At 51.3% G+C, this 15,283-nt stretch overlaps 1 protein-coding gene across 3 annotated transcripts in view; it reads left to right on the top strand.

Annotated features, from left to right (window-relative positions):
- Akt2 (AKT serine/threonine kinase 2) overlaps positions 1-15,283 on the top strand; it is a 50,471-nt gene that overhangs the window by 29,693 nt on the left and 5,495 nt on the right. For all 3 annotated transcript variants that reach the window (XM_032894102.1, XM_032894103.1, XM_032894101.1), the window contains 5 exons: positions 720-831; positions 10,503-10,656; positions 11,015-11,146; positions 13,895-13,960; positions 14,696-14,764. In XM_032894102.1, coding sequence (XP_032749993.1) covers positions 720-831; positions 10,503-10,656; positions 11,015-11,146; positions 13,895-13,960; positions 14,696-14,764 — 533 coding nt within the window. The remainder of the gene's footprint in view (positions 1-719; positions 832-10,502; positions 10,657-11,014; positions 11,147-13,894; positions 13,961-14,695; positions 14,765-15,283) is intronic.

The raw sequence follows: 15,283 nt of genomic DNA, 5'->3' as shown, positions 1-15,283 counted from the left end.
TCTTCCTTCAGACTTTTCTCCCGCCCATCCTTCCTTCTCCTCCAATGACAGGCCTCCTTCTATCCTGTACCTGCCCTTAAATGGGGAGAAGGTTCTGGTGAAGTCGCCTGAGTCCTGAGTACTAACTAGGTCCTTGAGGCAGCGGAATTAGCATCAAAATACAGATAACTCCAGGGCAAACCACAACATCCGCTTGCCTTCTGGGATCAATACCTTCTCTGTCTTTTCCTCCGTGGCCATGACACCTGAGTCGCTGCTGCCAGTTTGGCCTTCACCACCTGGTGGACTTCCGTATTTTGTAGGCTGAGGCAGCAGAAATGCCTTTCTGGACTGCAAAGTGAGTTCAAGGACAACCCGAACTTGAGCCGCCCTCAGTGCAGAGCCTTTGTCTATTGTGCTTTAAACCCTGAGTTGCATCTCTGGAGCCGTGGGATGGGCTGAAAGCAAGAAAGTAGAGCTGTGTGGAGGAGGAGCTGGTGAAAGCCTCGTCCTTGTCACTTGTGCCCCATCTCTGTAGTCCTTCCCACAGCTTGGGGTTTCTTTGTGCCCTTGAAGAGCAGGTGGAGACTGTGACATCCTGTACCTCGAGGACAGGGCCAGGACTGTCTCAGTTCCTGGCATCGTCTTGTATAGGGGTTGGCATACAAGAGATGGCTTGGTGAATTTGGTCTGTAGGCAGCAGGACCATCCCCTCACCCTTTGCCTGCCTCTACCCACAGAATGCCAGCTGATGAAGACTGAGAGGCCACGACCCAACACCTTTGTCATACGCTGCCTGCAGTGGACCACAGTCATCGAGAGGACCTTCCATGTCGACTCTCCAGATGAGAGGTGAGTGGTCTCCTTCCTGAGAGTGAACAGGCCTAGTATGAAGGCAAGAGGAGTAGGTGGACAGAATCCTTTGGGATGCTATTCTTACGATTTTTATTTTACCTATATGAGTACACTGTCGTATCTTCAGACATACCATTACAGATGGTTGTGAGTCATCATGTAGTTGCTGGGAATTGAACTCAGGACCTCTAGAAGTTCTAGCAGTCAGTGCTTTTAACCACTGAGCCATCTTTCCAGCCCCTGGGATGCTATTCTTTACCTGGAGTCCTCTGGCATGGGACCTTTCCAAGTGGAGCTGAGAAGAGCTGGGATGCTTGGTTTAAAGATCCACCCCCACCCCTGCCCCCACTTGGGCTGGAGAGATGGCTCAGTGGTTAAGAACACTGACTGCTCTTCCAGAGGTCCTGAGTTCAAATCCCAGCAACCACACAGTGGCTCACAACCATCTGTAATGGGATCCAATGCCCTCTTCTGGTGTCTGAAGACAGACAGTGTACTTATATAAATTAAAAAAAACAAAAAACAAAAAACCCAAAGAACACTCTGCATCTCTGGGAGCATATCAGAGTCCTGGTAAAAAATGGAGTTCTTCCTGTTCATGACGTGGATTTACCAGCTGCATTTCACATAAGCACTTTCATTGATTCAAGGGCACTGGTCCAGAGAGTCAGTTACAAAGATCAGTGTAGGGGGCTAGAGATGTAGCTGTTCTAAGAGTCTAGCCTAGAACGCATGAGACTGGCTTCAGTTCTCCAGTCCTACATAAACATGGCGTGTAACATCCCTATAATCCCATCACTAGGGAGATGAGACAAGAGGTTTGCCCTTGGTGACATAGTAAGTTGGAGGCCAGCATGGCCTACATGAAACCTTGTCTTACAAAAAGGAATTTGAGCCAAATATAGTGGTGTATGCTTGGGACATCAGTACTTAGCAGACTAAGGCAGGAGAAATGCAGTTCTAGGCCTTTCTAGGCTACAGAATGAGATCAAGGTCAGTCTGAATAAATGATGGCTACCCCATCTCTGTCCCCAACCCCACTCCCCGAACTCTTCAGGTTGCAATTCCTTTGTGCCTCTCTTAGGATTTCTATCACTGTGAAGAGACACCATGACCACAGCAACTCTTATCCAGGACAACATTGAATTGGGGCTGGCCTACCAGTACAGAGGTTCAGTCCATTATCCTCAGTCACAGCAGGAAGCATGGCAGCCTGCGGGTAGATGTGATGCTGGAAGAGCTGAGAGTTCTCCTCTTGTTCCTAAGGCAGCTAAGAGACGTCTGTGCCACACTGGGCCTAGCTTGAGCATAGGGGACTGCAAAGCCTGCCTCCACAGTAACACACTTCCTCCAGCAAGGTCACTCCTACTCCAACAAAGTCACACTCCTAATGGTGCCACTCTCTATGGGCCAAGCACGTTAATCCAGGAATCTATGGGGTTCGTTCCTATTCAAACCACCACAGTACCCTGGAGGAGCAACTGGAGCTTGGGCACCCAGTGTCCCAGAGTCGAGTTGTACCACTCTGAACTGACTGCTCTCACTGAATGGTGTAAGAGTGTAGCTGTTGCTGCCACTGTGTTCTTTGATTGCTTTGTAGCAGCCATACATGGGCTCTGGGACGTGCTTCCAGCCTGGAGCTCATTATACGGCATGTTGCTGCGAGGCATAGCATGTATGCTTTTGGTTCACAACACATAGAATGCATCCTTAGGGCTATGACTAAGGCTCACAGGAGTCCACATTTCTAGTATCGAGAGGTTTTCTGTCAGCCGATGTCTCAGAGTACCCCTAACTGTGTGTGCTCAAATGCTCCGACTCTTAGCTGTCCGAGCAGGGTTAGGCTCTGCGTGTGTGGGTGAGCCTGCCCTTGAGGTTCTTTGTCTGTTCAATGCTTGTTTTTCTCTCTTCCCTGCTAGAGCGGGGCTGCTGTCCTCACTGATGTGTCTGTGTGGTAGACGGGTCTTCCTAGTGTGGAAAATGTTCTTTCTCCTACTCTGTCCTCTTGGACTTGGCTTTGAGCAACACTCCTCGTGGTTGTCTAGAAGGCAGAGGCTCAGCTGTACCTATGGGGACCCTGAAGAAGGCTGGCCTAGACCTGCTTAGCATTTCAGATGGAGCAGTGGAGAAATAAGAATGTTTATTTTCTTTACCTGCCCTCACCTTTTTTTAAATGGGAACTTGTGTTGCCCAGATTGGCCTTGATTTAATACGTAGCTAAGGCTGGTCATCAATTTTGATCCTCCTGCCTCTGCCTCCCAGTTGTTTGGGACAGTCCCTCTTGTACAGTGCTGTTTTAGAGCCTGCATAAAACAATGTCACAAGATGCTACCATGATCTACACATAGTTATTGTTGCATATCTCCCCAAGTTAAAAATACATTTGTCTCACCACAGGGAACCGAGTTATCATCTCAGGCCAGCTCAGGTGTAACCCAGTTGAAAACTGGGGACCAAATATGGACTGGCAGCAAAAGTAGATCTAGGCTGATAGGTGCTAGTTCATGGGTGTTAGGTGAGGTGGAGGGATGGGCAAGACCTTGGCTCCGGAAATAGGAAAGAGAACGGTCTAGGACATGGACTCAACAGAATATGCAGAGACCTAGAGGTGAAACAACTCCTGTGTCTCGGGGATATCAAGGAGTTCTGTGTTACCAGAGAATCGAGGACTGCGTTTGGAAGAGGGGAAGTAGAGGCGCTCAAAGCTGGAAGCCTAGCCAAAGCTTTGGCCCTCAGTGGAGATCCCTGCAGGGCTTGGCAGGCGCTTAATAAACTGGGGTTTGTCACAGGGTTGTTAGGAGATTCAGAGGATGATAAACAGGAAGCCTGGGGCAGCAGTACCTGGCACTCACTGGGTCAGGCCTGGGAGAGGGCATTAACCGCTGCCAGTGAGATCTGATTTCTACTTTTCACAAGACAACTTGTCCTCAATAGCAGAGAGATTGGGCCATGCTAAGACCAGGATGAAGATTGGGCGGCTTATGCTTTTCTTTCCTTGGTACCCTCTGCTGATGGGGAGAATGGCCCTGCCCTGGAGACCAAGCCCTAGATTCCAAAGGAAGGCAAAGCCAGAGACACAGCAAGGAAGGGGGCAGCTGAGCCTCCACTCTGTTCACACAGCCCAGGTGTGAGTGTAGGGACTGCAGGGTGGGGAGACAGGAAGCACTGCTGAGAAGATGCTGACTGATGCCATGACTCACACTCGCTGGGCTTCAGGCTCTTTTTTTGCCTTTCCCAGGAGCTGGGACCTAGCAGCCATTTAGCCAGCACGCCCTCCCCCCGACCCCCATAGGGTCTCACCATGTAGACCAGGTTAAACTCAGGGATGCCTTGAGTGTTGGGATTAAAGGCGTGTGCCACCTGTAAAAGGGGAGGGTTTTTATTGTAGGTAAGAGGGGGAACAGCCAGGCATCTGGAAGAGCAGTAGACTGGTCATGGCCAGGAGAGAAACCAGGAACAGAAGGAGGTGGTACATGGGGGTTAGGGGGAGAAGGGGAAGAGGTCTATTGCAAAAGAGCACAAGAGGAGGAGGGGAAAACATAGGAGCAGCAAGGTGGAGAGGAGAGACAAGACCGCAGCTGAAATAGCAGGGTTTAGGAGAATGGGTAGGGGAGCCTAGGGTAGAGAGGAGGCGAGAGGAGCTAGGATGGGCTCTGAAATGTGTAACAGGTGCTCATGATGCCGAGGGAGCCTGGAGGTCAGCATGCCATTCGGAATGCTACTCGGCAGCAGAGACAGCCATGTCTCTTCTGTCTTTCGGAATGTGGAGGATTGGAGTTCCCTTTGGACCTGACACCTGCCCTGCCCAGCACACGTGTGTTCTGATGCAGGGAAGTTTAGAGAACACTCAGGAACCACCCAGCCTCTGCAGCTCAGCTCTCAGCACCCACATCTAGTGTGCGCATGCGTGTATGCTCATGCATGCACTGGGGCACGGTACATATGTACACGCTGTGACGTGCATGCATGTGGAAGTCGGGATTAAACTGGAAGGCGAGCCGGTTCTTCCCTTCTACCATGCAGGCTCCCCGGGTTGAGTCGAGTCATCGCATCTAAAGGGGAGTACCCTCACTGCTGAGCCTCACTGCCTTCCTGCCTTTCTTTTATATTATTTAAAGGTAGATTTTGAGTTTCTGCTCATACTTATTAGTGGTTTCCTCTTCACTCAGCCATCTGCTGTGTACCTTTCCTAAAACCTCGGAATGCCACTGTCATGCTGGAGGTGATCGTACAGGTTGAAGTTCAGAGTTCTCCACAGCTGAGGACATGGTGTCCTCATGGTGCTCAAAATGTTTCAGATCTTGGAACAGCCTCTTTGTTCCTCACTCTCCCCACGTCTAGAATAAGATTAAGGCGCCTGGGCTAACAGGCTGCTCTACCATTCAGTGTGACAGTAGCTGTCTCTGCAGCTGACCAGACAGTAGAGTCTATGAGTATTCTAGACCCAAAGAACTCCAAGCTAGAAGCACTTCTGGTCCCAAGCCAGTAAGTAATATATATGCACTAACCTCTGTATATCCACGCATACTTGAGTTTTCCTAGTTAGTTCGGGGGGTGTGTGTGTGTGTGCGCGCACATAGGTACACTCTGTAGAGCGCCTGCAGGTTGCTGTTCCTGCTAGCCTGGCTAACCCAGTGAGCCCCAGGATCCTCCTGTCTCTGTCCCTTGGTTCTATAAGCCCCCGTCCCTGGGTACAGATGCCTGACCTTTTATGACAGTGCTGTGGGTCTGCACTCAGGTTCTTGTGCTTACATGGCAAGTATGTCACCTACCAGGCTGTCCCTCACCCCTGACAGTGTTGTTTTTAAACATGGATTCACTCTAGGCCGTACTGATCTTTGCTTTACTCCAACCTAGTTCTCCTTTGTCTCTATTTTTTTTTTTTCTCCTCAAGGCAATGGTATTCTTGACAAAAAAGCTAGATGCTTTGTTTGCTAACTGGTTCTACTTAGTTCCTTTGTTTCCCTGTGCCTCTGTCTGTCCTGTGAACCAGAAGTCAGGGACTCAGTATGGTTGGCAGGTCCAGCTCTGCTGGCTGACAGGGCAAATCAGGTTATATTGGAGTGCGGCCAGTCACTGCATGGAGCGTCTGTGGTGCTTTTGCTCCACCACAGCAGAGTTTAATAGGTGGATGAAGCACATGACTAGAAAAGTATGAAGTCAAACTCCCCACCCCTTCACAGGGTTTGCAGCCCGCTGGTCTTAGAAGATGGTCAGCAGTGTACCAGGCGAGTGTGGTCTTCATTACCGACTCCAGTGTCAGTCATAGTGGGACCTGCAGGAGAAGGTGCACTGTTGAGAGCCACAGGGCCGGGTCCTGCCTTCCAGCTCCCAGCTGGTGCAGTGTGCGAGCCTGAGGAAGCATAGCTCTCAGGTGTCTCTCCCCAGGCTCTAGAAGCCAGGTGAAGGTTGAAGAGGTTCAGGAAAATACCATAGATGGGGGAGCTGCTCCTGGCTGGGCAAGGCAGGAATGCCTGGTTTGTCAGTGTTGCCCCCTCTGCTTCCCCAGTGGGCATTCGTCAGCCTCTGTGTTCCTCATTCTTCCCACATATAAAACAAGATGCCCAGGCTGATGGGAGCCAAGGGCTCCTTTCCATGGGATGTAACAGTAGCTGTCTCTGCAATGGGAGGGGGCAGTGGTGGTGTTCAGTGAGCAGGTCTTCTCTAGAAAGTGGCCTCAATCACAGCTTCCCAGGGGAGCTGTCCTTTGCTTTACTCCAGGGCTCTGTGAGTGGTGTCCTTTGGTCTGTGAACATTCTCAAGGTAGCATTATCCTTTAATCTTCCTGAGCCCCAGCAAGGAATTGAGGCCTGGGCTGTCATCAGCTTCCTTCACATTGACACTTGCATCCCTGACTCGGGGAGGAATGGCTGTGTAACATCCACCAGCCAGGTGTGGCTCTGTGGCTCTGGCACTGCTGTTGACGGCTGCTACTTTTCTTATACTGTCTATTGGCTGGGAAGGGCTTGCTGTCCCTGAGACTTGTTTGGGAAAGGGAGCACGGGAGTGCCAGCTCTGGGTGGGAGCACCCTCTGCCCCAGACACCATGTTGCAAACCCTTGAGGAGGGTTCTGGACCAAGGCCCTCACTTTTTCTCTAGAATTCTGAGTGCTGCAACCTTGCAACTTTGGTCCAGTTGGAACCAGATTGGTGCCTGGTCAGGAGGTGGGAGAGCCTATTGCCATAGCCTGCCACCTGGTGCAGGCTCCTGTGCTCTAACCTGGTGTGTGCTGTAGATCAGGTCCTGCCCATGTCGTCACACCTTCCAGAGCCAGTATCTCTGCTGGAGCTATGAGGTCCGGAGAGGGTGCTGTAAGGGGTGAGCATGTAGAGTGGAGGCACTGTCCCTGCTGGTGTCAAAGTCACCAGAAACAACCGTTTGAGTCATATTCTATCTTCCTGTCAGAAAGGCAGTAGGCACACTGTGCGTCTTGGTCTGCAGTCTGTTTTGCCATGTGACAGTCTCAAATCTCTGTGTATGAAAGTCTTTTTATATATTCATACCACTTAGATCTGTGATCTTTAGTCTACCATCATAATACTAAATCATGCTTAAAAGCATTTTTTAGCCAGGTGTAGGAGTACACATCTTTCACCCAGCACCTGTAGGTAGAGGTAGGCAGATCTCTGTGAGTTTGAGGCCTGTTAGAAAGTTCCAGGGTAGCCAGGGGTACAGAGTGAAACCTGTCTCAAAAAACAAAACAAACCCATTTTTAAAGATTGCATTGAAGCACACATAGCTCATAGCACGTGTGTGTATCAGAGGACAGCTTATGGGAGGGAGTCTGCTCTCTCCTCTCCTACGTGAGTCCTAGTTGAAGTCAAGTAGTCAGGTTTATGGCTGGAGACTTTATCCCCTGAGCCTTCTTGCTGGTTTCAAAGTCAGCATTTTAAATCATGTAAGTATATAACTATGGTCATATAAAGCAGACCACAGCATGTGTTGTCATTGCTGTCCCCGTCCTGCGTGCCCCAACCCCACCCCCACTCCCCCACCCCCTGTACTACAGGGATTGTGCTTTAGGCTATGACTTATCCAAGAAGGGCACAGGTTAAAGCCAAGTAAGAAATGCTAACTGGAGGCGTCAGCTTAGGAGGGGAAGAGACTACGCCACGCCACCTTTTATACCTAGTAAGCAAGTACCCAAACAGGTGCTGTCGCATGCCACATTGAGAGCAGGAAGAAGCAGGAGCAGGCATGCTCCTTTAATCCCAGCATTTGGGAGGCAGAGGCAGGGGGATCTCTGTGAGTTTGAGGCCAACCTGGTCTACAGAGCGAGTTCCAGGACAGCCATCTTGCTATGAGCAGATGGGAGTCCCTGTCTTTGAAGGGTTTGGGGGCCTCCGGTCTCTTGAGTGAGGAGGAGCTGTGTGCCAGTGCTTGTCTGTGCCTTTTGTCTCAGAGAGCATGGTGTGGAAGTCACACATCTCTCTTACAAAGTGAGATTTCACAGGTAAAAGGCAGATCCCTCCTAACAGTAATAGGAACCCCAAAGCTTGGTTTCTGCTTGCTTCAGCAAGCCTGGAGCTGAGCAGGAACTTTCTTGCCCAGTGGCCCTGGGGAAGGAAGGCCACAGGTCATTTGAGAGTCCAGTGACCAGGCTTGGAGCAAACTCGATGAGTGTTTCTTGCCTCTGGGCCTGTTGTTTGTGCTGTTAGCATGCCAGCCAAGTACTCTGCCACCGATGCAGCCCATCCTGTCCCCATCCCGTGATTGTTTTTGTAAACTGAATCTGTTTGCTCTTTCGTGATATGGGGAGGGGAGTGGGTCTTCTGCATTTATTAGAGTCTGTCTCCTGGTCCTCTGCTTCCCAGTTCCTCATCCAGGGACAGCCAGGGTCCCAGAGTCGTTTCCCCCACCACCTGCTGCAGGAAGGTTTGTGCCTTCTGAGCCCTGTGTGAGGAGACCATTGTTAACTCTGAGCCTGACCCCTACACTGCTGGGCACCGTTCTCTCTTCCTGTAGGGTATTTTAGGTTGTCCCACATCTGTGTAGACCCGTCTCAGTCTTTGAGCATATGAGCATCTCACATATGTGCTCTCATGCCTGTCCTGCCCCAGAATCCCTGTGTGAAATGCTGCTGCTTTGCTCCATTGTTGCTAAGATACCACTGAACCCGGTCAACCTTTCTGTGCCCACCCCAGCTCTGACTACAGATACAGACTTACCGTGTTTATCATGAGCTTTGGGCACTGTAGCTGGGCCGATCTCGGCTAGTCTAACCTAAGAACACGACTTAGCCTACTCCCACCACATGGCTGGAGCATTACCTGTCCATCTTAGTCTGGTCCTGGCACCCGCTTCTTCATGTCTGCTTCTGCTAGCCACCCTCACATCTGTGTCCTACCCGAAACCCTCTCTTTCAGCCCAGAAGCACTGCTTTAGGTCTGCAGACGAGCTATTAGCCATGCAGCTGTTTGTTTGACCAATCAGAAGGTGATAGGGACAATGTTTATAAACTCCCAAGGCAGGGTGTGCTTCCCAGTAATGGCCCTATAGTTGGCCCTATAGTCACATCTCTGCTGGCACAGAAATCAGCATTGAATAATATAAGGGTAATTTATATGCAATGTACAAAAACATTACTCCAACCTTATAGAATACATGCCATTGTAGATAATACCAGGAAATGACAGGATCCAGTTGGATCAAGATCAGTTGCTCACTGTAAGACCTGTGTCCTAGCAGTGTCCCATCATGGATCAGTTTGCACTCCAGGACTCATTGTGGCTCTCCCTGGTACCCATGGAAACAGCAGAGTAGCCCAGCAGGGTGGGATTTGTTCCTCTTTGTGTGACCTTGCTCCAGTCTTCCTGCCAGCAGAGGGGCAAGACTTCCGCAGGCCAGGGCTGGCGGGTGTCATGAAGCGCTCAGCATCTTCTTGGTTCTCGGCTGTAGCAGAGTTTCCTGCCCTTGGTGAACACTCTTGGTTTAGTGAGCATTGTTCATAGGCCCTTTTCTAGACATACACATGCAGAGTACAGAGGTTAAAATTGCTGTGTTGCTAGGCCAGAAATGGGGGATGTGGCAACTGTGTGTTAAGCAGCCTCATGTCTACATGTGATCTCTGGTGATTTGTACTACCTCACAAAAAGATCAAGACAGCCACTTTAACCCCGGAGTGCCAGACGTAGCTACTGTCCTCCAGCCAGCCCATCTGCTGGGACTGACTTCCTCTCCAGAGCTCCTCTTCTGCGTGCCTGGCTGGCTGGGTGCTGGGGGAGTCCTGCTGGCCAGCCCTTGCCTCATGTGATCTCTGGCTGCTTTGGCTCTCTTCACAGAGCAGCAGCAGCAGCCTATTAGCCTGAGAGTCCCACTTGCTCTGAAGCACTCCAGGTAGCTCCGGTTGACCCTACCTCCCCAAAGCCATGTGCCTTGCGTACTCTCAAGGGCCTCAAACAAATGTTCTCCCTCCTTTGATCATCGCAGTGTCCTGACTTCAAAGCCCCACCCCCCACCCCTTCCCTGACCAGCCAGAGTACCCTAGAACGTGGATAGTCTGTCTTTATGCCACTGCCTTCTCCGCAGACCAAGCCTGAGCAGTGTCAGTTAGGACCTTGGGTCTCATCAATGCTGGAAGGGAGTTGGCCATCTGCTTGCCTTTTGTGGGCAGTGGGGCTATGGTTGCCAGGGAGGGATTCTCAGGACCTGTGTGTGTTTCGTACAGGGAAGAGTGGATGCGGGCTATCCAGATGGTAGCCAACAGTCTGAAGCAGCGGGGCCCCGGGGAGGATGCCATGGATTACAAGTGTGGCTCCCCCAGTGACTCTTCCACATCTGAGATGATGGAGGTAGCGGTCAGCAAGGCACGGGCCAAAGTGGTAAGTGCTGGGGGCCAGGGGCTGGGGCTTCCCACAAAGCATGCCGGGCTTCAGCAGGGGCTCTTCATGGCTTCCCGATGTAGGATGACCTCTAGTTGTGGATGCTGTGGGGGGCTGCCCTGTGCCCTTGAGGTGAGGAACTGTGCCAGGGCAAACTGCTCTGGGTCTATTGAAGTTGGAAGGTCCATGCCGGGAGCCCCTGGGCCTACCTGCAGCTTCAGCACACAGAGTTGCTGTGTCCCCCACCACCTAGAAGCCCTTGAGCCATGGCATCTTTTGGTTTCCTCTTCCTTGTTAGAGTTTGGCTCCATGAGTCAAGTGCTAAATACCAAGGGCTCTCCACTCTCCCTACCCACAGACCATGAACGACTTCGATTATCTCAAACTCCTCGGCAAGGGCACCTTCGGCAAAGTCATTCTAGTTCGAGAGAAGGCCACTGGCCGCTATTATGCCATGAAGATCCTGCGGAAGGAGGTCATCATTGCAAAGGTGGGCCGCTGGAGGCTGGGGCAGGCCCTTCAGGAGTCCAAAGGTCACAGTGCAGCAGCTTTAGGTTAGGCCTGGTTGTCTTTAGCTGTGGTTTGTGAAGTAGGGCAGGCAGCCTCAGTTCTATAAGCAGGGCTCCCATCAGAGCAGGAGAGTTTGGAAGGCCGCAGCAAGAGAACCACACAGGGGAAGCTGATTGGTTAACAGTAGGCTATCTCAGGCTACCTTTTACTGGACTAAAAGCAGAGGAGACTTTACTATCCTCCTGTTCCAGGAAAAGCTGAAGTGTTTGCCCATCTGTTTCTGCTGTGGCCTTGTGTTCAGTCTGGAACAGTGGCCTGCAGTGGATGAGAAAGGCTCAGTGGTGGGTACAGTACCTGATGGCTAGGCAAAAGGCACACGGCCCCATTCTAGCACTAGTGCCTCAAGATGACAACAGCCACCGATTACTGGTGGTGCACACCTTTAATCCCAGCACTCAGGAGGCAGACAGATCTCTTGAGTTTGACGTCAGCCTGATCTATGGAGAGAGTTCTTGGGCAGCCAGGGCTACACAGAGAAACCCTATCTCAAAAAAAACAAAACAAAACAAACAAACAAAAAAAAAAAAACCAGGAAAAAAAAAAAGGTGACAATAGCCATTTTTTAAGGAGTGAGGAGGAGGTCTGCTGGGGATGGAGCCCAGGGTTTTGTATTTACCCTGCAAGCTCTGCAAGCTGTGTGCCCCTGAGTTATATTCGAGTGTCCTCAGGTCTGGTGCCACTGTCTAGTGCTAGACCATGCTTGGGAGCTCTTTCAGGCCTGGGACATTTGCCCCTGCCATCTGATGCTCGTTTCTTATTTTTTCCCACACATCCTGTCCCAAGAACCAGTCTCCTAGATTCACTGTCTGAGGAGAAAGGCCTGAGCCCCGAGAGCCCTGGACCTCACCCAACAGCTGCTGTTAGGAGCTGAGCTGGGAATGTGACAGGGAGGAAGCTCAGTGGTGGGAGCTAACTGAGCTAGTGGGCCCCTGAATATGATCCCAGCCAAGGTAGTTCTTGTCGTTTTGTTTTGTTTTTGTTTTTTGTTTTTTTAAAGATTTATTTATTTTATGTATGTGAGCTGTCTTCAGACATGCCAGAACAGGCCATCGGATCCCATTACAGATGGCTGTGAGCCACCATGTGGTTGCTGGGATTTAAACTCAGAACCTCTGGAAGAGCAGTCAGTGCTCTTAACCACTGAGCCATCTCTCCAGCCCTTGTGGTTGGTTTTTAACACACAACTTTTCTCTTTCCTTTTTTGGTCTTTCAAGACAGGGTTTCTCTGTGTAGCACTGGCTGTCCTGGAACTCACTCTGTAGTTCAGGCTGGCTTCTAACTCAGAGATCAGAGATCTACTTGCCTCTTCCTCTTGAGGGCTGGGATTAAAGCTGTGCCCAGCAGAAGGAAAGGTTTGTAATAAGCTTAATAGTAAAATTCTTACACAAAGTAAGTGGGACCTTTTCATAAGAATGGGTTTAGTGACTGAAACATGCTCAGGATAAAGGAGATTCAGGGGTGGCTCGTGAAGGGCAGAGTGTCAGACCCCTGGAGTGGCAGGCCATTATGAGTGGCCTGTCGTGGGTGCTTGGGAATTGCACTTGGTTCCTCTGCAAGAGGAAGCAAAGCTACGTAGGGATAGGGCTTGTCAGCTTCAGCACTGTACTGTGGGCCCCGGGGTCCCTTACCATGGGGCCAGCTGTGCGTTCTGGGAAGTTTAGCAACACCCCAGCTGCACACGCAGAGGGCACTTACAGCCTCCCCGTTTGTGAGAGTCAGAAATGAGCGATAGTCCTAGTGTCTCCTGAGTTTAAGCCCTTGCCTAGGTTGAGGTAACAAACGGCGTCTGGAAGCTCTCCTGTGGTCCTGCCCTAGAGCATACACTAAACTTCAGCTTTTGAGACAGTGCTCTACCCCCACCCCCATGACCTCCTCCATGTGCTCACCCTGAGTTTCTGACAGAATGGGCCCAGAGAATTTGTATTTCTACAAGTTACCTTTGATGCTGATGCCAGGGCGAGCCCTGAGAAGTACTGCTGAGATATACAGCCTTCACCAGCCCTCTCTAGAGTTGGGGTTGCTATGTTGGTGTGGTCCCCGGGGGTGAGGGGTCACAGACTGCCTGCTTCTTCCCCCTCTGGGGGGCAGCTAGAGCTGCTTCAGGCGAGATTGCAGAGTTAGCAGTGAGGACAGGTTGTGCTTGTTTTATGTGTGAGTTCATAGATGCAGTCTTCTGTGGTTAGGCCGGTGAGGACGTTATACATCTTCAGGGGGAGCACATGGCAAGGAGGGCTGGAAAGGAGAGAAGAGAGGGCCTCGGTTCCCAGTGTCTCTCTTAAGGGCTTAAGCACAGCGACCTAGTTTCCTCCCATTAGACTCTGTCCCCAAAGTCTCCCTCTTTCCGAGCATGCTGTAGGTGGGGACCGCTATCCTATCATCAGCACATAGGCCTTTGGGTCATTGAGGAATCCAGCTGTAGTGGAATGTTAGTGGTTGACCTGGGTTTAGGTGCTGCTAGCCTAGGCTTTCTGTTGTGAAGTCATACCAGCTGTTCACCTTATGGTTTTGAAATCCCCCTTGTCTGGGCTGCCATTTGGGCCTGAAAAGGGCCTGTTCTGACCCTGTCATTCTAGTTTCCCAGTTTGAGGAGGATTCATCAGGATTTTGTTCCTTGGTGACCGCAGATTATCATGTGTCCCTGCCACTTATCTGCACTCTCTGTCCACAGGATGAAGTCGCCCACACAGTCACGGAGAGCCGGGTCCTGCAGAATACCAGGCACCCCTTCCTTACAGTGAGCTTCCTCTCCTTCCAACCCTTGGGCAGAGTTCTGGGAAAGAGCGGTTACAGGCATGGCTTTGTTGTAAGCCAGGCAGGCTAGCGGGGCAGCACTGGGCTCCCAGACTGCTTGAACATCAGGACGCTGGGTGGTGGTTGCTTGGCGGCCGTCTCTGGGAGTAAGAGGTGCTTAGCCCAGCTGGCCAAAGTGAGAAGACTGCATTGGCTTTGGTTTTAAGAAACCTCAGTCACAAATATGCTGTCACAGGCCCAGCTTTGACTCCCGCTGAGTAGATTTCAGTGGTAGCTTTGAGGCTGTGTGTGTCTATGAAGTCCTGGGTTCGGTGCTGTGTTGTGTGATCCCTCAGTGTGGAAGACGGAATCACAGAGCTGTGCTTTTGTGAGCAGAGGAGTTGTCAGGGCTCGGGAGGAACACTGTAGGGCTCCGTAGAACACATTCGAGAGCTGCTGTGGGCGGACGACTTGTCCATCTTCCTTGGGAGTTGGCACCCAACCCATTGTCACTCTGAGCCGTAGCAGACAAGAGGTTTGTGACACAGAGCACAGCTCTGGGTGTGACGTCTCTTTCAGAGGAGAGTTGGTGAGACAGCTCTAGGTGGTCAGAATATGTCTCCTCCCCTGGACATGCCGAGGACTTGAACCCTAGTAGGGCAGGGTTTGCCAGTTCAGGTCTCTACCCTTCAGCTGGCGTAGCTTTCGTTCTGCCCCAGTATTCTGGTTTCCTTCACAGGCCCTGAAGTATGCCTTCCAGACCCATGACCGCCTGTGCTTTGTGATGGAGTATGCCAACGGGGGCGAGGTGAGCTGTGCCGCCTGGCCAACTTCTGGTAGTGGTGAGGGAGGCAGAGAAGACCTAAGTGAGGTGGGGATGTGCGTGACGGGAGGTGGGGGGAGTTTATTGAGTGTCATCAAGTGCTCCCCTCCTCCCCCAAAGCAGGTAGTACAAGATCACTTTGAAGGTGGAGGGCAGACTGGGGGAGGTTAAGTGAATGACTCACCCAAGTTCACACTGCTGCTATGTTGCTGGTCAGTATTCAAAGCCAGCTGCAAAGGCTGCTGGGTAGTAGTAGACAGACAGTGAGAGGAATGTGTTCTTAGGGGATCCCTGAGAAAGCACATGGGTCTAGGCCCCTGTGGCTCTGGAGTCTGTGCCTCTGTCAGTCACTGACTGACTGCTTCTCTCTCTCTCTCTCTCTCTCTCTCTCTCTCTCTCTCTCTCTCACACACACACACACACACACACACACACACACACACACACACACACACACTGTCCATCTCCTCACACTATCTCCACTGCTCTCTCATGGCACCTACC

This window comes from Rattus rattus, chromosome 2, assembly GCF_011064425.1.
Source record: "Rattus rattus isolate New Zealand chromosome 2, Rrattus_CSIRO_v1, whole genome shotgun sequence".
Lineage (NCBI taxonomy): Eukaryota > Metazoa > Chordata > Mammalia > Rodentia > Muridae > Rattus > Rattus rattus.
This window is presented reverse-complemented; position numbering and strand designations above follow the sequence as displayed.